Source organism: Mus caroli, chromosome 17 (genome assembly GCF_900094665.2).
Source record: "Mus caroli chromosome 17, CAROLI_EIJ_v1.1, whole genome shotgun sequence".
NCBI lineage: Eukaryota > Metazoa > Chordata > Mammalia > Rodentia > Muridae > Mus > Mus caroli.
The window spans coordinates 11107681-11135128 of NC_034586.1; the positions used below are offsets into that span (position 1 = coordinate 11107681).

At 41.1% G+C, this 27448-nt stretch overlaps 2 protein-coding genes across 5 annotated transcripts in view; one reads left to right on the plus strand and one right to left on the minus strand.

Moving 5' to 3' along the window:
* Positions 1–19464, plus strand: Tbp (TATA-box binding protein). Of its 3 annotated transcripts, none has more exons than XM_021149749.1 (8): positions 1–137; positions 3196–3359; positions 4601–4980; positions 7975–8062; positions 14570–14661; positions 15270–15437; positions 16658–16752; positions 17560–18269. In XM_021149749.1, the coding sequence occupies exons 2-8, from the start codon at positions 3306–3308 to the stop codon at positions 17637–17639; spliced, it is 957 nt and encodes a 318-aa protein (XP_021005408.1). In that variant the 5' UTR covers positions 1–137; positions 3196–3305; the 3' UTR covers positions 17640–18269. The 3 variants fall into 3 exon arrangements, with proteins under 3 accessions (XP_021005408.1, XP_029327100.1, XP_021005409.1); XM_021149750.2 differs by lacking the exon at positions 1–137 and adding an exon at positions 196–539 and having other exon boundaries at positions 17560–19464; XM_029471240.1 differs by lacking the exon at positions 15270–15437 and having other exon boundaries at positions 23–137; positions 17560–18283.
* Pdcd2 (programmed cell death 2) overlaps positions 13245–27448 on the minus strand; it is a 15190-nt gene continuing 986 nt past the window's right edge. Inside the window, exons 3-6 of one of the 2 annotated variants that reach the window (XM_029471238.1) lie at positions 26410–26541; positions 23838–23941; positions 22951–23064; positions 13245–14242 (exon numbers count right to left, since the gene is read on the minus strand). In XM_029471238.1, the coding sequence (XP_029327098.1) occupies positions 14159–14242; positions 22951–23064; positions 23838–23941; positions 26410–26541 (434 nt within the window). In that variant the 3' untranslated portion in view covers positions 13245–14158. Of the gene's footprint in view, positions 14243–22094; positions 22829–22950; positions 23065–23837; positions 23942–26409; positions 26542–27448 lie in introns of those variants that run through there. The other variant, XM_021149223.2, reaches the window with a different exon arrangement.

Below are 27448 nucleotides of genomic sequence, written 5' to 3' on the forward strand. Positions count from 1 at the left end.
AAGAGCGCAACTGGCGGAAGTGACGGCATCAGATGTGCGTCAGGCGTTCGGTGGGTCGAGTCCGGTAGCGGTGGCGGGTATCTGCTGGCGGTTTGGCTAGGTTTCTGCGGTCGCGTCATTTTCTCCGCAGTGCCCAGGTAACGGTCCTTTCATCCTTTTCTCTGCTTGGAGGCCTTAACAAAGGCGACTTCTGCAGCGGGTCCCCGGAGTTTGCCGGAGGAGACGCGAGTGGGCGCGCGGCCGGGCTGGGAACGGTCCTCCGCGCGCGCTGCGGCGGCTCCGCGAGTACCAGTCTCTGGACCATCGCCTCGGCGGGGTCCTGAAACCCAGTACCAAGGGTGAGCGTCTCCGAGGGGCTGGCACCGGACAGCCCCGCGCACCGCACGTCTCAGCCGCTTCCCCCGGTGGGAGAGTTTTACCCAGGCCTGCAGCCGCCCGTTTTGTCCCCAGTAGGAATAATTCTGTTAGGAAGCGGTTCTCGAGACTCAGCATCTCGCCAGAAGCCTGAGAGTCAAGCTAATCGAGATTAACATAAAAACGTATGCTGCTTTATTTACACGCTGTCGGTCTTTAGCCTCAAGTTAAGGTGGTTTTCCAAAACTCCGGGTGGGCTTCTCTGGGAAAAGATGCCGGACCGGATGAGGCAGACCCTTGAAGACTGTGCGGAATCGGTTTCCCAAATACTCAGTTTCCAAAAGATGAAAACCCAGAAAACAGCCTAAAAATAAGTTTGTGCCGCGATTATTGCGATTTTAAGATTGCAGATGAGAAAAGGTGGTTTATATCGTCTGCAGGTGTGAGATGACTTCTGTGAAGCGTACTACAAATTCCCCAGTCTGTATAAGCAAGCGTTCAGTAAACTTCGTTTGCAGAAAGTGATCTGGATAAATATCTGGTTATACTTTGGACATGAAATCCAACTTTTTTTTTTCTCAACCAAAGCAGTGATTTAAATTGAATTTTCAGTCTTCAATTTTCTCAGATTTATCTGCTCTTTGACACAGGAGATACTCAAACTGCACCTTAAAATCCTTAACTGTTTCCGTTGCCTGTGTAATGACATCTTACACTCTGAATTATGCAACCCCACCTACAGCTGCTTTGCCATCTTTTGTAGTAACTTTACATACTGAGCCTGTCACACATTGCATGCTCTTCCAAGGCTTTGTCCCCCACTTTCCCTTCTGTGATTTGTGCTGTGCCCATAGTGCTGATTTGTGTCGTTTTGTTCCTTTTGCTAGACCTGTGTTACATTGCCCCTGCTTTGTGCGAGTTCTGGCCTCTCAGAAGGGTACTTGACTTTAGTTATGTCTTTCTTAACTTTTTAAAAGATTTACATATGTGAATGTTTTGCTTATCTGTCTATATGTGCACCACATGCTTGTCCGGGCCCATGGAAGACTAAAGAGAGCATTGGACTCCCCAGGACTGGATTTACAGCTAGTTGTGAGTAGCCATGTGGGTGCTGAGATAATCAAACTCAGTCCCTCTGAAGAGCAACAGTGCTCTTAATTGCAGAACAGCTCTCTAGCCCCTTGACTTTAGTTTGTATTTTCTCTTCCATGACATCCATTCATGAGCACAAATGCCAACTCCTGTCCTAGGTTTCAGCTTTTCAACATTTTGTCTTGCTTAGTAAATGCCTGCAGTTTTAGTGCTTGCTAAATATTTATCGGTCTTGGCATATTTTTTGTATTGAACTGTTTGATAAGGACTGTATCCTCTTTATCATTGTATCTGGAGTGTTGATTCATTCAGTTCTTATGGCATCTCTGAGCAAGTTACTGTCGACATGAACTGAACTGATTTTTTTTTTTAAAGTATCTTTAAAAAATTGAGGGTGGACATTTGCCTACCATTTAGGAGGATCTGGGTTCTCTCACTCCTACCATTACAAAGGAAAAACAACACATTTCATAGTCTCTTAATCCTTATTCATACTCCATGTCCATGACCTCCAAAGAGATGAGGACTAAAGAAACCCAGTTCTAGGCATAGTTTTCATTAATATGTTCTGATGAGATAATGTTTCATCTATTGTTTAGTCTGCCTTTAATTGAAACACAAAAAAAACAACTACCTAAAGCATATTGTGTCCAGTTCAATATTTATGGCGCTTTATGCTTGAGGTATTGTGAATGGTATAAAACTGAGCAGCATATTTAAAATCAAGAATTGACCTAATAGACTGTGCAAATCATGTCTGATAAGTGTTCTCTTCTTCTAACAGTATAGTTTGCTTAGGAATTCTTTCCCCCAACCCCAAGTCCTTTGCTGGGGGTGGGGGATGGGAAGTGAGGGTGAAGGTTGTACAAAGGGCTGGCCCCTGATGCTGTGAGAGATGGCTCAGAGGTTACGAGCACTGCCAACTCTTCTAGAGAACCAGGTTGGAGCCATCTCTCACACCCTAAATTTGATTTTTGGTTTTGTTTTTGTTTTTTTGAGACAGGGTTTCTCTGTATAGCTCTGGCCTTCCTGGAACTCACTCTGTAGACCAGGCTGGCCTTGAACTCAGAAATCTGCCTGACTCTGCCTCCCTAGTGCTGAGATTAAAGGCCACCACTGCCTGGCTACAATTTGATCTTAATATAAACATTTATTGTCTAAATTCTCAAAGAACACACAGGTTTCAAAGTTACCAGTTGTACATCCAAAGACCGTGTTTATTTTAAGGATACATATGACCCCATGGTAGCTCAATGCCAGGGCATCTGACCCTCTCTTCTGGCCTCTGCAGGCACCAAGGCATGAAAGTGATGTACAGGCATATATGTATACAAAATATTCACACATAAAAATGAATTACATTTATGTGAGGAATCAGCTTGTGAGAGTCTGTTCTCTCCTTTCACCATTTGGGTAAATGCACATTATTAGGGTTAGCAGCAAACACCTTTACCTGCTGCACCATTTCTTGCCAGCCCTTTCTCCAATAGTTTTTATTACTGGTCTTGACACCTTAATTTTCAGTACTATTAGAATATTTAAGCACACAGCAACAAAGTTTTTGTCTTTGTTGGTGATTTTACATGAGTCACTAGGCTTTGAGAGTAAAAGATATGTATATTCATGTGTTTGTGTGTGTGTGTGTGTGTATGTATTTACACACACACTCCAAAATAGTTCGGTGTTTGTTTTGTGTGAACATGAAACCTATGTCCATCTATTAAACTTAAAACATATTTTTCCAAGCAGCATCACTATTTCATGGTGTGTGAAGATAACCCAGAACATTGAAGACGTTTCTAAGGAGATATTCAGAGGATGCTCTAGGGAAGATCTGAGTACTGAAGAAAGGGAGAATCATGGACCAGAACAACAGCCTTCCACCTTATGCTCAGGGCTTGGCCTCCCCACAGGTAATAGAGCAAGAGGGAGAGGCAGAGAGGGCTGATATTCCCTTTAAGAGAAAGCAAAAGACAGTGACATTTATCATGCAGCAGTGAACGTGGATTTTTAAGTTTTTTAAGCTTGTTTTACTTTGTGAAGATTTCTGAGTTAGATAGCTATGATGCTCTTTTGTTTGGGAAGCTTAGTTGGAACCTAATTTATTTAGAAGACTGTTCCATTTATATGAGCTGTAGAACATTTATCTTATTTACTGCAATAAATAAATGTATTGCTCCTGTTGCAGTCACTTTCCTATCCTGATTACTACCAAATCTGCTTTCAAAATTAAACATTAGTTTGATGTTAAACATGTGCACATATGTGTGTATGCATGTGCACATATGTGTGTATGCATGTGCACATATGTGTGTATGCATGTGCACATATGTGTGTATGCATGTGCACATATGTGTGTATGTGTTTGCAATAGAATTAGACCTAGATTGTTACCAATTCCATATACATTTGACCATCTCCAGCGTTCCTCTGCCTCCACATAAATAACTAGATCTACTTTATTTTTATAAATAAAATGTTAAATTATAATTAAATCTATGTAAGACATAGAAGCATTATAGAAAAGGCAGTTGACAGTATTTTACAAGCTTTGTTGATTTTTGTTTTTAGTAGAATAAATTACTTTTTATTAAATAGTATGATAGAGGCATCCATGAGTCTGTCATCCGTCATCCATGTGATCCGTCGTCCAAAATTGACACGTGCTTAGTCAGTGGATAATCGTCATATATTAAAAAGTACTTTGTGGGTAGGGGTGGGGTTGAGACAGGGTTTCTCTATGTAACAACATCCCTCAAACTTGCGTTGTAAATCAGGCTAGCTTCAAACTCACAGAGATCCACTTGCCTCTGCCTCCAGAGCTAGGATTAAAGTCTTGCCACCATGCCTGGGTACTGGGCAGTACTTTAAATAGGGACATAGGCTTTTTTCTTTATGGTCTAGATATGCATGAGAGGCTAAACATCTTTCTTGCATATCATAAATAACATTTTCAAATCCTAAGTGCTCATCTGCTGTGGTCGGTACTACAGAAGATAGTGGTGCATCTCAGAATACAAATTCTTCCCTAGTATTTAATGACCTATTATATTCAGAAAACATTAGTCTTTTTACTTTACTTGGGTTTCACTAGGGAAAATCTTAAATTACCCACCATTAGTATCTTAATCATTGCTCTCTTTGCTTTCCACAGGGCGCCATGACTCCTGGAATTCCCATCTTCAGTCCAATGATGCCTTACGGCACAGGACTTACTCCACAGCCTATTCAGAACACCAACAGTCTCTCTATTTTGGAAGAGCAACAAAGACAGCAGCAGCAGCAGCAACAGCAGCAGCAGCAGCAACAACAGCAGGCAGTAGCAACTGCAGCAGCCTCCGTACAGCAATCAACATCTCAGCAACCCACACAGGGCGCCTCAGGCCAGACCCCACAACTCTTCCATTCTCAAACTCTGACCACTGCACCGTTGCCAGGCACCACCCCCTTGTACCCTTCACCAATGACTCCTATGACCCCTATCACTCCTGCCACACCAGCTTCTGAGAGCTCTGGGATTGTACCGCAGCTTCAGTGAGTACCTCTCTCACCACCCCAAGCCCCTGTGCGTAACAGTGAGTGTGTGCGCGTATGTATTCATGGGTTTTCTGTTGTGTTCCTTGTCCTCCGTCCCCTGCCCTATGTCTCTGCACCAAAGGAGGCGCTCAGTGTTATTGTACTGTTTGCATCCAGACACTGGATTTACTTAAGGAAGTGGCCCAGTGGTAATTCTGTTATACTGTGACTTTATCTGTTCTTGTAGGAATTGAAGCTACAGAGTGGGTCAGTACTCTGAGCAGAGACTTTCCCTTAGAAATGGAGTTGCTTGTGTTTGTGTATTTGGGCCACAGAAACGCAACCTGAGCTTCATTGATACTGGGACATTTCCTTGTAGCTAATTGGCTGAGTCACTGGCCAGTTGGATCACAGCTTTGACCAGAGTATCAGCACAGGTCTTAGGGGTCCAGGATTCTCTTCAGTTTTGGCTGTGAGGGCTGTATTTATATCTTTGGAGATCTATGTCACTCTCAGAGTAGGGATAGCAGTTCTTGTCTTGATGAATTTTTCTGCCTAAGTAAAGTATTTCCCACATGTAAAAAGGTGGGAGGTTTAGGCTTTTTTCTTCCTCAAACAGCCCAAACTGTCCAGATACCACTTAGTAACAAGAATACAGCTTTACTTTAAGAAAGCTTAAAGGCTGATTAAAGGGTTCTTTGCAGACAACACTATTTGGGTTTTGTGTTTAGTAACTCCACCTTCCTACTTTCAGCGTTGTTTCCTATTACACTTAGCTTTCTGCATACATACCGTCATTTGTAAGCCCTGCCACCTCATTTTTAAGCTACGTGGCATAGCCTGATTCGACCTTGGCTGTATACAATGTTAAGGTGACTTTTGAGTTTAAGGAGAAGAGCCCTATAAGCACTCCTGTTGTTTGTACTGCTGTAAACTATTTCTTCACGCCTGCTTGACGTCCACAGGCGTTCAGGTTCATACTTCTGATTAAAGTCATTTATGAGAGCCAGCTTAGGACATACACTTATTTCCATATCCACAGAGCATGCAATCAACCACATTACTGTTTCCATTATCTAAAAACATTCCTTATTAGGTGTCAGTGCAGCAGCCTTATAAAGAATTCAGGTAAATATTTAACTTTCTTTTTTTAAAAAATTTATTATTTTATTATCTACATTCCAAATGTTATCCCCTTCCCAATATTTAACTTTCTAAAATAACACATTTATTATTTGCATGACTAAATTTGTGACAGGCGCACCAAAGTGTACCTGAAAATTCAGTTCACGTATGGGCATGCTGAGTCAAACCCATTTTTAAGTAAAACAAGAATTTTTTCTTAGTATTTCCTAGGTTGGGGGGAAATAGATATTGGAAAATTGAAAACATTTGATCTACCTCACTTTCTGATTATGTACTAGAGAAAACTAGTCCAGTAAAATTTAATTTTTTTTTTTTTTGGTTTTTTGAGACAGGGTTTCTCTGTATAGCCCTGGCTGTCCTGGAACTCACTTTGTAGACCAGGCTGGCCTCGAACTCAGAAATCCTCCTGCCTCTGCCTCCCGAGTGCTGGGATTAAAGGCGTGTGCCACCACGCCCGGCAAAATTTAATTTTTAAATTAAATTTTTGGGGGTATATTTGAGACTGTCTCACTTGATAAAGCTGGCTAGGGTGGTGCTGTCTATGGAATATAAGTTAGCTGCTTTGAATTCTTGAGAATACTCCTGCCTAAGCCTCCCACCGTGTTGCCTTGCTGTTGAGCAAGACTTTGAGTCACTAGATTTCAAAAGTATTCTTTGTAGAGAGTGAAAAGAGAGCAGGGAGCAACAATGAACTAGAGCTGGTTGTCTGGAGTTCTTGTGTAACAGTTGATGGTCTATTAATTGCATTTGATGGCATTGTTCATTTCAGGTCTGTCTACTTTGAAAGACCTAGAAAACTACAGAAAAGGTTGAGTTTGCTATGTTTCGGTTTTTATTAAAAGTTCTAGGCCAGGTGGTGGAAGCACACGCCTTTAATCCCAGCACTGAAGAAGCATAGGCAGGCAGATCTCTGTGTGTTCTAGGACAACCTGGTCTACAGAGCAAGTTCCAGTATGGCCAGGGCTACAAAGAAAAACCTGGTCTCAAGATGGAAAACAAAGTATTTCATAGACAACTTGAAGAGCAGGATATAGTGTCATGAAACAGTCCTTTAGACCTGGGTGGAAAATGGTGATGTTTGTGTGTGTGTACATGCACCCTCTGTGTGTCAGTAGAGAGTCTGAAGTGTTCTTTCTCAGGACACTACCCACCCTGGTTTTTATTTTTTAATTTTAATTTTTTTTTGTTTGTTTGTTTTTGTTTTTCGAGACAGGTATAGCTCTGGCTAGCCTGGAACTCACTCTGTAGACCAGGCTGGCCTCGAACTCAGAAATTCGCCTGCCTCTGCCTCGGGATTAAAGGCGTGCGCCACCACTGCCTGGCTTCCCACCCTGGTTTTTAAGATGGGATTTGTCACTAGCATGAAATTCGCTAGTTTGGCTAAGCTGGCTAGTTATCATGTGCATCCCAAGCCAACGATAGTACATTCCCTAGAGGCTCAGCTGGTTTGTCTGACTATGGGAGGAGTAGTTACCACCTCATAGGACATTTTGAGTATAAGTGAGAATATCTAGTATGGAGCACTTTTTAGACTAAAGTCAGCAGAGTTTTATTATGTTTTTTTAAATTAAAGCTTGGTGAAAAAACAATGAATTATCAATTAATCTTAACCATATTTTCTTTTCAAATTTCTTGCAGAAATACTGTATTCATAGAAAATCTTGGTTGTAAATTTTACCTAAAGACATTGCCTTTGTAAATTTTACCTAAAGACATCAAGACAGGAAGCAAGCTGGGCAAACTCCAAACTGCATCTCGATATCTGATGCCAAAGCGGTCTTCAGATCTCCAAGTCCTTTTTCAGATCTCCAAGTCCTTTGTAAAAGTTATGTATTTTCAGTAATCATGTTTTCAAATTTCTTGCAGAAATATTGTATCCACCGTGAATCTTGGCTGTAAACTTGACCTAAAGACCATTGCACTTCGTGCAAGAAATGCTGAATATAATCCCAAGGTCAGACCCATTTTCATGCATTCCATACTGTATGAGATAAACAGAAAATGTTTCCTAAATGTTGGTGAGAAAATTTATATTGTGCTTGTTTCTAGATATCAACAAAATGAGTATGTATCCTATGTATCTTGAATGTTAAGTGCATGGAAAAAGTTTATTCTGGGATGTTTTCATTTTGTTTGATTTTCTTGTTTTTGCAGTATTGGAGTTTTTTTTTTTGTTTTGTTTTTTTTGTTTTGTTTTTTTGTTTGTTTTTACGAGACAGGGTTTCTCTTTATAGCTCTGGCTGTCCTGGAGCTCACTTTGTAGACCAGGCTGGCCTCGAACTCAGAAATCCGCCTGCCTCTGCCTCCCGAGTGCTGGGATTAAAGGNGTGCGCCACCATGCCCGGCTCAGTATTGGAGTTTCAACCTAGGACCCTAACCACTCTAGGGAAGAGCTGTCCACTAAGCTGTGTCCTCAGTTCTGTAACTTGTATTTTATTAAATACCTACTATATATGTGGCCCTCTAAATGTAGAAATCCATATAATAAACTAAGTTTATATACACTCACATTGTAGTGAACACCCAGCATGAAGTTGGCAAACAGAATATCCCATTTAGATCCTGAAGCATACCTAGTGACATACTTGTGGTATCTACTTCAGTAATGCTGTGGAAGAGTTGGGATGGGGGTAAAAGATGGGTCAGTAATAATTGCTGGCTATAAGTACAAAAAGTTTTTTACATGTTTTCCTACTTCTGTATAACTTTTAAGGTTTTTTGATAGACAAGATTGATTAGTTAGGGTTTTATTGCTGTAAGCAGATACCATGACCAAGGCGAGTCTTATAAAGGGCAACATATATTTGGGACTGGCTTACAGGTTCAGAGGTCCATTATCATCAAGGTGGGAGCATGGCAACATGTAGGCAGGCATGGTACACATAGAGCTGAATGTTCTACATCGTCATCTGAAGACTCTCTTCCAGACAGATAGGATGAGGGTCTAGTGCCACTCCCTGGCCCAAGCATATATAAACCATCACATTCCACTCCCTGGCCCCCATAGGCCTATACAAACACATTAGTTTATGGGGGCCATATCTAGCCATAGCATAATTAAAAAGTACATTTAGTCTAACTTCCAAAGTCCTGATACTCTATAGCAGTCTCAACAATGTTAAAAGTTCATTGTTCAACGTTTCTTCTGAAATCCATCCAGTCACTTAACTGTAATCCCCAAATCAAGACAGGAAGCAAGCTGGGCAAACTCCAAACTGCATCTCCATATCTGATGCCAAAGCGGTCTTCAGATCTCCAAGTCCTTTTTCATCTTTGTTGACTACAAAAAACTTCTTTCTTCTGGGTTGGTTCCACTCCCTATTAGCAGCTTTCCTCAACAGATGCCGATGACTCTGGCATCTCAGACATCTTGGGGTCTCCAAGGCAACTTCAATGTCTGGAATCCATACATAATCTTCTGGACTCCTTCAAAGGGCTAGTATCACTTCTCCAGCACTGCCCTCTGTAGCACTCTAAGCTCAGGTTGATCTATTCTTGGTGATCAACCCATGATGCCGGTGTCTACAATAAACTGGGTCTTCTGATGCAACTAGGCTTCACCAATAGCAAGGTTCTCTTTATAGTGCCAAGCTTCAACTCCTTTGCATGACCCCTTCAGTCCTGGGCTGTCAGCTGCAACTGAGGCTGCACCTTCACCAATGACCTTCTATGGCTTCTCACAGTGCCAAGCCTCAGCGGCTCTTCTTGACTCCTTCATGCCTTCAAAACCAGTGCCATCTGGGAGACTCTTAACACATTAACAAGTACAGCTGCAGGACGAGGTACAACCTTGGCTATCTCTTGAACACAGTTTCTTTATGCTCTCAGAAAACACTTTCCAGAAGATTCGCCTCAGTGATGCTGGTCTCTTAATTACCACTAATTTCTTAGCTGAAGCTAACCAGCATCAATTATCCCAGTAGTCCCTTCTATTTTTCACTCTAAAGCCAAAGCCACGTGGCCAACGCTGCCGTGTTCTACTGCTTGCTGGGGCTGGAACATGGCCCCCTTATTACCAGCTTCCTGTTTTCAGACTCCCTCTCAGCCTAAGCTTGGCTTTCCTGGAACTGGCTCTGTAGATTGACCTTGAACTCCGAAATCTACATGGCTCTGTCTCCTGTAATGCTGAAATTAAAGGCATGTACCATCAAGCCTGCATTTAAGCTTTTTTTTTTTTTTTTAAGCTAGAATCTGCTTTGTCCCAGGCTGGCCCTGAACTCAGAGATCTGTTTGGCTTTGTCTCCTGGGATTAAAGGTGTGTACCACCATGCCTGGATCTAAATTTAGTGGGGTAGGCTCTTGCCCCCAAATCCCTTAACCTGTTATTTCCCAGAACATAGGATTCAGTTCCATTTCACTTCCTGGTGCCTCTTTAATACTTGAACCATATATTTTATATTTTTCCTTTCTAAGCTTGCTACACTTGTTCAAAACGTTCTTCATGAGACTTAGCCAGAGAACAAAGTCTCTGTTGAGCCTCTTTAAGACTTTCTTTGTCCAAGAAATCAAATACAAATCTCTTTACTTTAGACTCAGGTAGACTCTTTAGACAAGGGTAAAAAGTAGCTCCATTCTTCACCAAAATACCACAGAAACAGTCTCTAGGCCACATTCTGACATTCTCCACTGAAACCACTTGGGCCAGATCTGCACAGCTCAAATCATACTCAGCAACTAAGTCTTCCATATTCCTACTAGGAGAGCCCATTGAGCCCAACTTAAAGCATTGCACTGCTTTCCAAAGTCCCAAAAATCCACATTCCTCCAAACAAAAACATGGTCAGGCCTATCACAGCAATGCCCAACTCCTGTTACTAACTTCTGTCTTAGGGTTTTATTGCTGTGAACAGACACCATGACCAAGACAAATCTTATAAAGGACAATATATATATATATATTTGAGACTGGCTTACAGGTTCAGAGGTTAACATCAAGAAGAGAACATGGCAGTATCTAGTCCTAGGCATGGGGTGTAGGAGGATCTGAGAGTTCTACATCTTCATCTGAAGCCTGCTAGTGGAAGACTCGCTTCCAGACATAGGATGGGGGTCTTAAGCCCACACCCACAGTGGCACACCTACTCCAACAAGACCACACCTCTTAATAGTGCCACTCACTGGCCCAAGCATATACAAACCATCACTAAGATCAAGTGTGTTCTGGGTGGAATGGCCACAGATGGCTTTTCTAATACAGAACCTGCAGGACCTGTATGGCTTGTGGTAGAGCACTGCCTAGCAAGCTCAAAGACTTGATTCTATCACCATGTGTCTTAGTTACTGTTGTATTGCTGTGAACCATCACAACCAAAGCAACTCTTATAAAAGAAAGCATTTGCTTGTTGGGGGCTCACTTACAGTTTTAGAGGGTTAGCCCATGGACACCATGGCCAGACCCAGCTAGGCATAGTGCTAGAGCAGTAACTGAGTGCCTTACTTTCTGAGCTGAAGGCAGCAGGCAGAGACACACTGCCTGGAGTGGGCTTTTGTGGTTTCAGAGTCTGACTCAGCAACACAACAAAGCCACACTTCTTTTTTTTTAAGATTTATTTATTTATTATACGTAAGTACACTGTAGCTGTCTTCAGACACTCCAGAAGAGGGCGCCAGATCTCGTTACGGATGGTTGTGAGCCACCATGTGGTTGCTGGGACTTGAACTCTGGACCTTCGGAAGAGCAGTCGGGTGCTCTTACCCACTGAGCCATCTCACCAGCCCAAAGCCACACTTCTTAATCCTTCATTCTTAAACAATTCCGTTCTCTAGTGACTAAACATCCAAATATATGAGCCTGTGGGCTCCATTGTTCAAGCCACAACATTGGAATTTAAAAGAAAAAAAGAAGTACGAGGGAGAAAGCACCAGTTTCCAAGATGACAGCCTATGGTGTGTTAAAAGGCTTTTCTTTTTTTTCTCTTTTCTTTCATTTTCCTTTTTTAACCTGCACCAGTAGGAAAGGTTTTTTTTCTTTTTTCCATAGGGGGCATCTGCACTGATAGATGAGCAGACAGTTGAGAGGTGTAGATAGAGAGCTGCCTGGGTGCCTGAGTGGTGAAGGAGAAGGCTAGGTTGAGAACATTTGTAGAAACAGTTTCCTAAGGTGGGAAGTGTTCACCCAAGGGTACCTGTAAACCTGTAATGTGGAAACCAGTACCTCATAGGTTCCTTTTAATAAAGGAAAAGAAGATGTTTGTGGGTGTGCGCACACGTATACATGTATATAAGTTTTCTTAATGAAAAAGAAAAGGTAACAAAAGAACTCAGGACAGCTACTGCTAGCTGGTGGCCAGGAAGAGGGTAATCAGGCTTTTGTCCTTTTACAACTTGATAGGTCATTAAGGAACACACTATTCTAGTTATTTGTAAATTCTTCAGACACCTTGAAATTTTCTATACCACAACCTGGCCGTTAGTCTCAGTACCGTATTTTAGTTTTTCTGGGATAGCCCCATTTCCTTCACCAGTTAATCTCAGTCCCTCACCTTGCCCCTTTTTGTATATTTTTAGTTAATATTGGCCATGAGAGCCGCTACTTTCTTCTGTGGGAGTGCCTTATGCATTCTCCTGTGAGCTCCTTGGCTTTTTTATTCAAGGAATTAAAGGTCCACACAGATTCCAAAATTTAACAGTTCCTTTATAGGCATTAGTACAGATCAGAAAGAAATACACTGTTAGAAATGAGGGTGTGCTATGTGAATGAGAACAGACTCAAGGGCCCCTGATTGCTGGGCTACTATAGAACTAAAGGAGAGAGGAGTCTGGTTATTAGGGTATGGTTTTCTCTTTGACAAACAGATTTAGGTTATAGAACCTGTCTATTGTGAAGTCGTGGTGAAACTGATTTTAGTGATAAGCATACCCAGTTTTGCATGATAAATAGGATATTCTCCTTAAAAGTTTACTCAGAGGGCATAGTTTGCCTTTTGCATCCAAAGCAATCAGAATTAAGCAATCAGCCTCCCCCAACACATTCAACTTATACTTGGACATAACTGAATATCTGTGTTTGATGATCATCAAAGGAAGGAGAGACTTATTCCATTGTTTTTAAGTGCTCTGTGTGTGTGTGTGTGTGTGTGTGTATCTGTGTAGGTTGGATCCTGGTTTGTGGGTCCTGGGTTTCTGGGTTTGGAGAGGGCTGTATGTGTATTGTGCATGCAGGTCAGGTTCTCAGGCTGCCAGCTTCATTATTAGTAGAAGGGTATATTCCTAGCCCAAACCCAGTGGAGTCCTACCATATAGACATTGCCTGCCTTATGTTTCTGTCCGTAATAGGGCTGATACTTTATAGTATGATTTTTTTTTTCATTTTTTATGGTCTCAAACTCATTCTGTCTCTGCCTTCTGAATGCTGAATTAAAACTGTGTGTCATTGTTCCCAGCTTTGTACTATAATTTCATTAGTTGTATGTCATCCTGAAACTGGCAATGGAGCAGTATCTAGAGATTGAGGGAAAGAATGGTCTTAAGTATAGGAAATGTGGGATCTATTTCATGTTGTTTTTAGTTGAGTATAAGGCTAATCGGAGGATTGACTCTAAAGAATCAGTTTGGTCACTGTTCACTTTAGCTAATCAGGTTTTTGTTGTTTTTAATATTTACAACCGCCATATCTATTTGGTGGACATTCCCCCTTGTTAAGATGTAGTAGCCGCATCACATGTTTGCTTGAAGCCTGCTTTCTTAGATAATGAGTGTAGTTACCCCGCTTGTTTTCTGTGTCTATTTACTTTATTATTTTCATTTGCAGTCACTTTCAGTTTGTACATGTCTTTGCCATTGAGGTGTGTTTCTTACAGTCAGCAGATGGTGGGATTAGAAAAGCCAACGAGACTCTGTCTTTTGATTAGATAGTTGAGACAATTTACATTTAGAACTATTATTGGAAAACATCTGATTCCTGAAATTTTATTGATTGATTTTTCTGGCTGGCTTTCTCTCCTATCCTTATTAGGAGTTAGTTGGTTTACTGAGTCTGACAGGATTGATTCTTTCTTGGTTCTCATTTATTCATCTGTTCCCCATAAGATGATTATTCTTTCCGGAGCTTTCATGTCTTTTTTCCTTTGTGTGTAGCATAAGTATTTTCTGCAGTGGTGACTTCAGTACTCGTGGGTTGCTTTAGTTGGACAAACTTGGACAGTTCAAAAGAGAAGGAGGAAAAGGTTAGAAAATGGTAGAAAAAAGATCAAGTCTTCTAAAAATAAATTTTAGAAATTTATAAAGAAATACAAAAAATAGATAAATGTAAGAAAAAGAATTTTTAAAAAACCACTTTAAATGATACTTTTTAATTTCATTGGTAACAAAGATGTAGCAAAGATAGTCTGACCTGAGACCTACAGCACCACAGCTCTGTTTCCTCAGTCACACAGGCTGTGTTTCCTCAGTCATCATGAAGACAGCTTTTCTTTTTACCCTTTGTTCACACCTTTTTAATGCCTCTTTCTGACCATTTTAGCGATTTGCTGCAGTCATCATGAGAATAAGAGAGCCACGGACAACTGCGTTGATTTTCAGTTCTGGAAAAATGGTGTGCACGGGAGCCAAGAGGTATCCTTAAGGAATGCTTTGTTTCTAGTGGGTGTATTATGAAAGAAAAAAAGGCTCTAGCGTCCTTCTGCTATCAGGTAGCACTTCTCATGTTATTTTTGAATGGTTTGCTCTAATTACTCTGCATAGCTTTGGTGCCCCACACTGTTACTCCTGATCTCCTGTGCTCTGGTTGTAGCACTGCCATTTGCATTCTGATATTCAAATGAAAACTCTTGAGTTGGAAAATCATAGCTTTATCCAATAGTGGTGTCCTAAAAATGGATAGAGATTTGATGTAAAGGAAGATAGAATTTGTATTTCCCAATAATAAATTTTACTAATTTTTTTTATAAAGATGAAGTTTTCATTTCAGTAGAGATTTATAGGACATAATGTGGTAATGACGGTGGCCAGGCTAATTGAACCACACACTACATCGAGTCCTTTAAATCTGAGGGCTTGGCAGTAATGTGCCACATAGAAGGCTTATGTTTTGGTAGGTTTATGGTTTCTGTTGAGGACACGGAGATAGTTTAATTATTTTCCTAACTTATACTCTGTTTGTTATTCATCTAAATCACTCTATTAGGCTTCCATATATAACTCACTGATTTTCCTTTCTGTAGTGAAGAACAATCCAGACTAGCAGCAAGAAAATATGCTAGAGTTGTGCAGAAGTTGGGCTTCCCAGCTAAGTTCTTAGACTTCAAGATCCAGAACATGGTGGGGAGCTGTGATGTGAAGTTCCCCATAAGGCTGGAAGGCCTTGTGTTGACCCACCAGCAGTTCAGTAGGTAGGTCTAAGTAGTATGGGGAGTAGTTTTCCAACAGTCCATTTATAACCCACTCAGGCATCATTTCAGATGACGTACATAAAAGACGTGCAGTTTCTAAGCATGTATGACATAACTGCAAGTTAAGTTAAGGTATTGCTACATTTGAGCTACTGCACTCTCCACTGTCCTTACAGTCCCCATTTCCTTAGTCACATGACACCCAGACTCTTTAACTGGAATGATTTAGCTCACCTCTGTATGTATGCCTCACCATTTTGTTAGTCAGTAAATAGATGTAAATACATGAATTTGTAGTTTCTTCTATCACTTTTCTCCTAATTTGAATCTTTTTTTTGTCAGCATACCAATACAGTGTAAAGATGAGCAGCAGAGGTAGACTGCCCAGTATTATTTCTTGCCTTTCTCTGCCTGAATATTGGCGTAGCATCCCTACTCACATCCTTATCTTGGCATCTGTTTTCTCTTTGCAGCCACACCAGTGAGCTTACCAGTTGTCTCATACTCACCAGGTTCCTCTTGCTCCATGGCCTCTGCCCATGTCACTTTTAACCCTGACATATTGGGTACAATTTTCAACATAGAAACTCCTGTTTGAGTTTCAGGAATTCACTCATGTTGTCTTCCTCATATAGACCTGTTCTGAGTTTATCTCTGGATCACTCAGAAGAAAGACAGATCCTTTTGTAGACTGAACTAAGAAATCTGAAATGACTGTGTTAGATATGTTAACTAATGTCCGTTCGGGTAGATGGTATGACCAGGGAGTCGGTTCATTCCCAAGCTCATGTCTGGCTTCTCACTCTGGTTAAGGCACCTGTTAGAAAAGCAGGCATCTCCAGGAAGAGTTCTGCTCAGGAGGGTGAGATGGTTACAAGGCTGACTGTCACTCTTAGCTTAGGAGTGAATGGTGAGATTTTGATAAGGTGCTATATCTAGACTAGCTTAAACTGCATCAGACCATGAGTATACAACTCTTGTTTTTAATCACAGAAACTCTAGAGTCTGAAGATAGCATTAAGTGATAGGAGGACATGTAGCTAGTAGTTGGTGACTATGTCCATGACACACGGCTCCTGGCTGATTGAAGGGTTTCTTCCTGTGTGTCCTACTTGTGCACACCTGGATTCTTTACTCAGGACTTTCTGGCACAAAGCCTCTTGTATTCAGAAACACACAAAGCTGGTGATTTCTAAACTGTATTCCCATTTTCTTTCTAGCTATGAGCCAGAATTATTTCCTGGATTAATCTACAGGATGATCAAACCCAGAATTGTTCTCCTTATTTTTGTTTCTGGAAAAGTTGTATTAACAGGTAAGTTGAAAGGGAAGTGGACGAAACTGCAAAGGATGTTGGGGTGGCATTTTCTGTGTTAGAACAGTTGTCTAGCCATGTGTAAGGATGCTTTTTAAGTTTTGCACCCCATTCTAACCTTCTTGAGAAGGGTAGAAGAATGAGAAGAACTGCAGAGTCCTGCTGCTGCTGTAGCCGTCAGCTAGATTAAGCTTGACTGTGGGAGCAGGCAGGGATGGGACACTGAATGTTTTCAGTTGGCCCTTGCACCTTGGGGGTTAGTAGAGTATGATTACAAGACTGAGAAGAGCTCAATTGAATTCCAACAGTTGGGAGAATAAGATTTCAGTCCTCAGTGCTTGTCAGATACCATGTCACTCAGGACCAAGTATGGGAAGGAACTAGACTAGGAAGTAGATATTGTCTCGCTGACTTGTGGATCCTGATCTCAGACCAACTATATAGTGAGGAAATGATGGTCTAGGGTGTTTAAAAGTCGCTAAGTGTATCACTTTTTAAAACACTTAGAAAATACTGTTCTAAAAACCTAGCTGGAGAACTAGCTGGGCATGGCCCTTAATCCTAGTAATTCATAGGCAGAGGCAAAGGCAGGCCAGCCTGGTCTACGAAAGTTCCAGGACAGCCAGAGCTACATAGAGAAACCCTGTCTCAAAAAAAGGGGGTAGAGTAGTGGGTACAGCTAGGATGGCGATAAGGGGATTCCACCATTTGTTTGTCTTAACTAGGTATAGAGAGAACTGTATCTATGCTTTAAGGTAATGATGCTACTTCTTAACCATCTCGTTTCTGTTCCATGTGTCTTTGTAGGTGCTAAAGTTAGAGCAGAGATTTATGAAGCATTTGAAAACATCTACCCCATCTTAAAGGGATTCAGGAAGACCACATAGTTTCTGCCATGTTCTCCTGCCTTCCCTATCCACGTGTTTTTTAAAACCAGTCAGTTTTGGTACCACTGATGGTACAGTTGGTAAGGACACTCAGTTACAGGTGGCAGCATGAAGTGACACTGTGTGTCCTACTGCAGGATACTGGAAAGGTTCCCTCCTCTGCACTGAAATCACCCTGCAGCACTACTGTGAGTTGCTTGCTCTGTGCTGCTACTTGGGCGGCACTGCCCATTTATTTATATTTAGATTTTAAGCACTGCTGTTGGTGATTGTTGGTTTAAGGGACAGAACTTTAAGTGTTCAAGCCACCTGTACAATTGGACTTTTCATTTTAATCTTTCCCACACAAGCCAGTTTTTATATTTCTACCAGAAAAGTAAAAATCTTTTTTAAAAGTGTTGTTTTTCTAGTTTGTAACTCTTAGGAGTTATTTTTGTGCCAGATACATTCCGCCTTCCCAGTATTGCAGGACTGAATAGTTGTATTAATCAAAACAATGGCTGTACATACTTTTCTTTCTTCAGAGTACTCTGCACAAAAATGCAGCTTGTAAATTGTTAGATTTTTGTTATAAATGATACCTTGTAAGTCATGTGATCATACTGTCAAAGAAATTTATTTTAGATATAATGCCTGAGACCATTGTTTTGTTTGCTTGTCTGTTTGATTTTTGGTTAACATTTATAACTGTCGCAGTAAGAATGGACACGCCACTGATTTTATGATTCCCATTGAACACCCTCTTGTCTCCTAGATTGTCCACCGTGTCTGGGATTTTTAACAACTTAGTTGTTTTGTTCCTTTTTCAGCCTTTGCCAAAGCCTTGTCCAAGGTTCCATAGCTAGTAAGAGACAGAGGGTAAGTTAGTAATTCAAGTATACAAGTTGATGCCCTATCCACAGATAGCTAATTCTCTGGCATTATATTTTTGTCATGGCGGTTTTCTCTTGAAATATCAGGTGGACACTTCTAAAGCCTTGCGTTGTTTTGGAGGGCATTCTGTCCTTTTAAATTCTAAAAGTACATTTTGCACAGTTGCAAGGATGTGTAATCAGAAGGAAGTCTTTTTCTCCCCAGCCTTCCCTGTCTTCCCGGGTAGCTTCCAGATTAGTGAATGGGTGTCTCCATCTTCTGCTAATTATGCCTGGCTCTCCAGTGTGCCTGACGGTGGCAGCAGGCCTTTAGGGTTACTAGAGTCCTGTGTGAGATAACAAGACTGAGAAGAGTGCCACTGAATGCCAGCAGCTGGGAGGATAAGGTTTAGTCCTTAGTACTTGCCAACTATCCTGTCACTCAGGACAAAGTGTGGGAAGGAACCGTGGACTGGGTGAGTGGGGGGTGGGTTTTTTGCCTTGCTGACTTGTGAAGTGTGGTGAGGTGGTGGACTAGGATGTAAAGTTACCAGCTGTTTTGCTTCTCTAATTTTTAACGTGCAAATCTGTCCTTTGGGGCTGCTTTACATCTCATTTTTTGGAAAAATACCGAAACATACGTTTTCTTGTGACTTTTGCAGTCAGTGTATCAGCTATACTTCCAAGATGCAATGTAATGTCCTCTTAGATACCTTGATTTGAACAGCTCCCCTAGTGGTGGCAGTGCACAGTGCTGTAGTGTTGGGCCAGGTATTCCTGTATGTGTTTTGAATACGTACATAGATTCCTATAGTATACTTTTACAAGAGGAATTTCTGTATTATAGACAGTTTGTGTGACTTAAATTTTGACAAATCAATACTAGATTTCAACAACCCTCCCAAAAGTGTACAAAGTACCCTTTTTTTTTTTTTTTAAGATTTATTTATTTTATGTGAGTACACTGTTACTCTCTTCAGAGACACCAGAAGAGGGTATTGGATCCCATTACAGATGGTTGTGAGCCACCATGTGGTTGCTGGGAATTGAACTCAGGACCTCTGGAAGAGCAGTCAGTGCTCCTAACCTCTGAGCCATCTCTCCAGCCCAAAGTACCCTTTGTTGCACACCCCAGGCATTACTGACATCAGTAATGTATGAACTATTGGGAAAGGCATTATTCTAGTATTGCTCTCTAAGATTATTTCCCCGTGTAAACAGGTATTCTCCATGTTTCTTTTAAAGTTTATAATTCTTTTTATATGGGGCATTTCTAATTCATAAAAATTAATTATTTCATCATGGTTTCTTGTTTTAATTGTTCGTAACACTTGAAGAGAAAATGTTGGTGTATATTTAACTTTTTCCAATCTATTTGTTGAACTGTTTTTAAGATTTATTTATTTTATGTTTATGAGTACATTGTAGCTGTCTTCAGACACACCAGAAGAGGGCATCGGATCCCATTACAGATGGTTGTGAGCCACCAGGTGGTTGCTGAGAATTGAACTCAGGACCTCTGGAAGAGCAGTCAGTGCTTTTAACCACTGAGCCATCTCTCCAGCCCTATTTGTTTAACTACTATTAAGAGTTGGTTGCATTTGAACCCTTAAGTTCTAGGCATGTAATGGTTGATAAGTAGTAATTCTGTTTTTTCTTTCTGGTATTTATTTTCAATATTTCAATGGCTGGGGCTTTAATGCATGTACCTTGCTTGTTTCCTTTCTTTCTTTCTTTTGTTTGAGACAGGATGTTGTGGTTTGGGTTGTATGACCCAGGTGACCATGAACTCAGTGATTCTGCCTTACTCTTCCAAGTAGCTGGGATTATAAGCCACTAGAGCTCACCAAGGTCTCCATTAAACTGGTTCTGTATTATGCATATCCTTTTATCCTTACTGGGGATAGAACACAGGATCTCGTGCTTGCAGGGAATGACCTACATCCAGAGTAAAGCCCTTAGCATGTACTAGAATGTTATGTGTACTGTACCTAGATTATACATGAAGCAGACTTTTTGAGAATGTGATTGTCTTAGAGTTTCTTTTACTGTGATAAAATACCATGACCAAAAGCAACTTTTGTGGAGGAAAGGGCTTATTTCAGCATAGTTATAGTGTATGGGAGAATGCTGCTTACTGGCCTGCTCAGCCTGCTTTCTTATACTCCCAGGGGGCACCACCCACACATTGAGTTGGGCTTGCCAACATCAGTCAATACCCCCCAGACTTGCTTACAGGCCAATCTTACAGAGCCTGTTCTCAAGATTCCCTCTAGGTCTGTCGAGTTGACAAAACAAACCAAGACAGTGGTTTTAAGTGAGAAGGGATCTTGCAGCCACTTAGCCTTGAATCTGTGGACTTCCAAGATTGACCCAGATGTAATCAAGTGAGTGCCTAGCTGGGTACATTCACGTCCACACTTCCTAGAGATATCCTCAAATAGCCCTTGCCGTTTATAAATGCCTTAGCGCATTTACTTTTAAAGCCCTCGGCATTTAGAACTTTCTGTAATACATTCTGAGCAGACAGCATTGCTGGTCATTTGGGATGTGAAGCCACACTCACACCTCTGTCTGAGTCTTTTTTCTGAGTCAGTTTCTACATGTTTGCCACTAATTGCTGTAAATTCCTTCCACAGCTGTGGACTAGGATACTAGTTCTACGTGGTTCTTACTGATTTAGCTTCAAGTTAAAATGAACAGCATTTCCCCCTTAAAAGTAGCTTGGTTCCTCCTAGGAATCTCTAAATGATCCCATATATCTTAATGTACACATAGGTGGTATGAACTCATAGGCCAGGACTTTGTGTAATATGCTGTAGTCAGAAAGTCAATGGTAGTAGAGTGTGATGTGGCCTCTTAAAATTCAGAGTGAACAAGAATGCTAGGGTAACATGATACAACAGCTCTGTTCAGGTTTGTCTTAGTGTGGATCTCTGATGTTGAGAATTCACTTTTGAGTGACAACTGGGAACACCATTAACCTTTTAAGATTTGGTCACTGCTTGGCAGTGTACCCTATGGAACACCTCACACCTGAAAGATGGCCCAGGCCCACTCTACTCAGGTTACTGCTGCCAGGGCCAGTTTCTTCTCTCTTCACTTGCCTCTGTCAACCTGGGAAGACAGTCTGTACAAAGGGAAGACAAGGGTCTAGTTTATCAATCTTCTATAAGCAGGTTCCCTAGCTTTTCAAAGTCAGTGCTGAAGTCGGGCCTCCCTCAAATCCAGGCTCCCACCATCCCTGGCGCTTCTCCTTTATCCTACTTAGTCTAACAAAGCTCACTTTCTCTTTGTTCTGTACCAGACAGAATTTGTCTCCTTCAGTTTTACCTACACACCTCTGTGGCTGTGTAAATGTAGAGGTGGGGAAATGCGGTGGGGGTGCAGGTTTATAGGAAACATAGCTGTAAAGCTTCCCTTTCCAGATACCCTTAAGACTTTACTTTCTGTTTGTTATCTGGGAGTTATGCCACATATGCATGCATGCCCACAGGGGCCAGAAAAGGGGCAACAGATCCTCTGGAGCTGGTGTTACAGGCAGTTGTGTGCTTCCTGGTGTGAATGCTAGGAATTGAACTTGGGTCCTTTGGAGAGTAGCAAGCACTCTTACTAGCTGAGCTGGAGCTGGAGAGCTGGCTGGGAGGTTAACTGAGCCCAAGCTATTTTTGCAGAAGACCCCGGTTTGATTCTCAGTGTTCACCCAGCTGCTCACAAGTGTCTAACTCCCACAGAACCCAGCATCATCTGGCCTCTGAAGGCACCAAGTACTTTGGGGTGCTCATACATTCAGGCAAAACATAAAGAGACTTAAAATGACAGTAATAATATCAAACAGCTGAGCCATCTCTCTGGCAGATTTTTTTCTTCACACACATGAGTATTTCTATAAAACATGCCGTGAAAATCAATGGTATCCTGATGTTAGTTTACACCCCTCTTGGTGTCTATGTACTATTTATACCATTGCCCTTCGCTGTGGATATACCTCAGTTTAATTTCCTGTCACTGGATACTTGTCTTAGTAATGCAGACACTGTAAACCAACATCTTTATACTTTTATGTCTTTGGTAACTGTTTACTTAAGATAAAGTCCTAGAGATGGAGTTATGAGGTACTGAGGCATAAGTTTTTATTTAAGTTTTTATTTTATATCTTTTGCAAGAATTTAACCCCTTTTAAGGTGTATCTGTCACATCCTGCTTCCACACAAATTCTTCTGTGTAGCCAATACCCAGGCTACAGCTCTCAGCACAGGTGAAGACAGCCAAGACACCCCAGTCCACGCTCTTGCCCAGTCTGTCTGCCTTCAGGTGGTTCAACAGCTGAGGCATGACCTGGGAAGAGGACAACATAAGAAGGGCACTTTTGTCTGTTCTGACTTTATAGCCCCTCTGTTCTGGCATGTTGAGCCACCTAGATCAATTTTTCTAAAAATAGTAATTATTTAAGGCCATACCTGGAATTCAAATATTCTCTTGGCACCACACGGGCAATCTGGAATATCTTTTTCTTGAGGAATATTTTCACCAGAAATCCAGATGGGTTTAATCCCTCTTCCATACCTGAGAATCTAAAAATCAATATATCTCATCTAAGAATTTCCAATAGAACCATGATCTGAGGACTGTCTGGAAAAGATCCACATGGGCTCCTATACACTGCCAACACCCCTAAACCTCAAAAGCCATTATTTCACCTGATTTCCTTAATAGTGATATTCCTCTCCTAAAATGTCAGAATCTTCTAAAACAATAAAAAATTATTGTGTACACACATGCACATGGCAGCACTCGTGTTGAAGTATAAGTGTGGAAGTCAACTTCTTCCACTGTGTGGGTCCCAAGGATCAAACTCAGGTTATCAGGTTCAGCCACAGGCACTGACCCCACACTGGAATGTCAGTCCTATCACTACACTGTACTAACTCATTACTGGAGTCTGCATACAAAACGTGGCACAAGGTAGCTAGTTAGCACTTGTCTTCATATATAGTCAGGATTATAACAACCAACATGGGGTTGGTTAAATTGTTTTAAAGAGTAAATTCACTATAATTGGCTTCCGAGTGTTTTTCCTGTCTTACTTAAGACTTACCACCATTTCCAGAAAGCTTCCCATTATCCTGGACACTTAGTTGAGCCCATGTTTTTGGGAAGCTGCCTTTAGTAATTTTTGTTTACAATAAAGCAACTTAGGAAAACTTGACATTAACATGTCATGGATTTTTTTCTTAATATTTGTGTAGACATTTATGTGTGTACAGTGTGTAAACATGTGAATCATATAGGTTTGATAAGGTGGCTGTCATTCTGGGAACACAAGGAAGTATAAATACCATTTTACCTGCTCTGGTTCAAGGGCTATTTTAGATTTAAACTTCTGGAATATGTGATCTTCCTTGGATTCGTGCTTTGCCATGGAATCGAGTTCTTCCTCAGGAATTCCCCCTGAAAAAAAAAAACAACACAATAATTATTGAATGCTGGGATGATCCCATAATTTCACAACTCAAACGTCTGGGGAAGCTAGTTCTAATTAGACAGCTTCCTCTAGTCAAGTAACATTAGTGCTTATTTTTGGGTAACATGTAATCAATGTAAATCTAGTCTTTAAGGTTTCAAAACAAAATATGGTTGATGGCTCAGGACTATAGCAGTCTGTCTGTGAGGCGGCACTAACGAATGGCACTTAACTGCCATAAAGAGCCAGGAGGCACGGAGACTGAGGTTCTCTCAAGTGTGAAAGCAATGCATTAATAATTTAGGGAACCTTAGGAAACTCCCAGAGGCAAAAACCCTCCTGTGTGTCCTCCCTCTTAACCCCTTTCTCCTTGCAGTCCAAACCAGTTCTCAGCTACAGCACAGTAACTTCAGGGAAGCATTTTAAAATTTATCTTGTAAATGTTGAACGTGTACTATAGTTGATTGTCAAATACCAAGAATCGGCTTCAGATCAAATTCAAGATCTCCAAGTCCCTTTATTTTATCTACAAGTAATTTTTGATGATCAATGAGATTTCTGTTTTTCAGAACCAGGAATTCAATCAAGGGCCTGGTACACATTAGGCAAAATGCTCTATGCTGGGTTCAACCCTCATTGCCTTTATTCTTCTAGGTAGGGTCTCACAAATTTGTTCAGGCTTGCCTTGAATTCATTTGGTAGCCCTAGAAGTCCCTGAACTTCAAACCTGCCTTTAACCTCCTGAGTCGCTGGGATTATGTGTCTATCAGTGGATCCAATAGTAACTCAATTCTTTTATTTTTTGAGACAGGATTTCAATGTGTGTAGCCCTCCTGGAACTCACTCTGTAGACCCACTGGCCTTGAACTCGGAGATCCTGCCTCTACCTCCCTATTGCTGAGATTAAAACCATGATAACTGAATTCTTAACTATTAATTTCTTCGATTTCTTATAATTTAACTACTTCCTTCCTAGTTCTAGAATCAATCACCTCTCTAAATAGAACATTTTATAGATATGGAGTCTAACTACAAATAAGACGGTCATTATTTCTAAATCTTTGTTGTAGATAAATGTAGTTGCCGGCATCTTCCAGTATAAATTGGACCTTCATCTTTTTGCAAATCTGCACTACTCTTTTCCCAGACCCAAGACATAAATTACTCAGTAAAGTAGCAGCAGTCAGGTATAACATGATGTGACTAAGACCTGTAATGCTTGCACTCTGCAAGTGGAAGCAGAAGACAGTTCAAGGCCAGCTTGGCCTCCATGAGAATCTGTCTCAAACTGAAAGAAAAACATGTGCATTTAACTTTTTTTCAGCTTTTTTCTTCATTCATGGAATATATTTTACTAGGAATCTACGGTCAAGTCACTGGCTTGGATTAAGTAGTTCTGTAATCCAAATACTTACTTTTTGGGTTGCTTCTTATATAATGATTACTTATATACTTATATTGCAGAGTCTTACACTCAACTCTTGAGTACACCAGCCCTCCCATTAACATCCTTTCTGAAGGAAACCACTTTCATGACTTGCCAATTGTAAAAACATGAGCAACAGTACATGCCCGAGCAGACAGTGTAGTTACATCCAGGTAGTTCCTATGGCACATGTATTTTGAGAGAATATTTTGCCGATACGTATATAAGTATGTATGTGCTCGTCAAGGCTGGAGGGGGGCACTTGATCCCTTGGAACTGGAATTAGAAAAGAGTCATGTAGGTTTTAGGGACCAAACCTAGGTCCTCTGCAAGACTAGTAATTGCTCTCCTCTGATCTATCTCTCCAGCCCTTCATTATTCTGTCAGTCACAAGACGTTTTACTTGGCTAAGCTTTCTATGGTCTCCCTTCTGAGAATAAGCCCTCCCCCCAACTACTGGGTACCATTCTTCCTGATGTATATATCTGTTACCAAGAATGAACGGGGTCTCAAAAGTCTCTTTCATTTTGTAATGCTTCCAGCAAATAAGGCCATAAACTGAGACTCTAATTTAGTTCTATAAACCTGACTTTATGGTTTAAAAGTTCAGATTCTAGAGTAAGATCTAAGTTCTTTGTTCAAACACATGATACCTAGAACTTCAGCTTCTTCACTGGAAGCATGAGGCAAAGTGTGTCGCTGGGTGTTTGAGCCCATGCATAAGCAATCTTGGGGCACGCTGAATGCTGGACTGATGATCAGCACCTGTGTGGGCCACCAAAGACACAGCCCCTACGCATGGACTCTAGAGAAAGTAACCAAAGGATGTATGTGAAAGTGGAGCTAAAAGACTACATTACAAAGGACCTCTCTTGTCAGACGTTCTGTAGTGACTTAGGCTCTATAATCTTCTACCAAGACGTTCTCTGCCTCCCCACAGATACACACTGAGGCGCCTTTCCTCCCTGCCGGTTCCCCCTAAGGTATACTTGGTCACAGTACTGTAAAGCTGATGCACAGACTCCTTACCCATGCTTCCTGTAACTTCAGAATAATCCTCTATTTCCACAACCTCGGGTAAAATGTCATCTTCTGGTTCTGTTACAATTTCAAATTCTGGAAACAGGAAGTTGTGGTCTGGAACCATATGGTCTATTTTGTCTACAATAAAGTTATTAGCATCATTAATAAACATTGAGTTTTGAGGACCTAAAATTTTCCCATTTCTAAGACATTAAGTTCTGAGATCTGTGTTGTTGAGTGAATTCATCATAGTTGACCATCAGAGCTGCTATGGAATAGGGCATCACTGTAACCTCACACAAGCCATCACATGAAGTGATAGACAGTAAATGTGTGTGTGACACTGCTGCATATATAACATGGCTTACTGTCAGTAGACAGGCTCTTACTATGCTGCCTAGATTTCCCTCTAACTCCAAGTCCTCCCACAGCTGGCACTCGAGTGCCAGGACCACAGATAGGCACCACCACTACATGCTGAGTAACAACTGTTAACACTTGCTTGTTCTTGAGTATTAGATATTATACATAATACCTAACACTAAAGATCTGTTTACACCAACAAAAGCATGAATAAAGTGGAGAGATACAGTCTACAAAGACACTGAACAATTAAGAATTCATTATTCAGATCAGGGATGCATGAATGTGATTGTAACGCTTTTTGTATGACCACGGTTAACTACTCTTTCCCTGTTAATAAAGCTGGTTGTACTAACCAGTACCTCCAGAGCTCCTGTCTCTAGCTGCATATGTAGCAGAAGATGGCCTAGTTGGCCATCATTGGGAAGAGAGGCCCCTTGGTCTTGCAAACTTCATATGCCCCAGTACAGGGGAAAGGCAGGGCCAAGAAGTGGGAGTGGGTGGGTAGGGGAGTAGGTTAGGGGGAGGGTGTAGGGAACTTTCGGGATAGCATTTGAAATGTATATAAAGAAAATATCTAATAAAAAAAATAAAGCTGGTTGTGTTTTAGATTAGTGAAGTGTTCATGTTACCAGTTCCTAAAACTTTTAAAGTATGTTTTCTAATTTCAAGTTTAACTAGA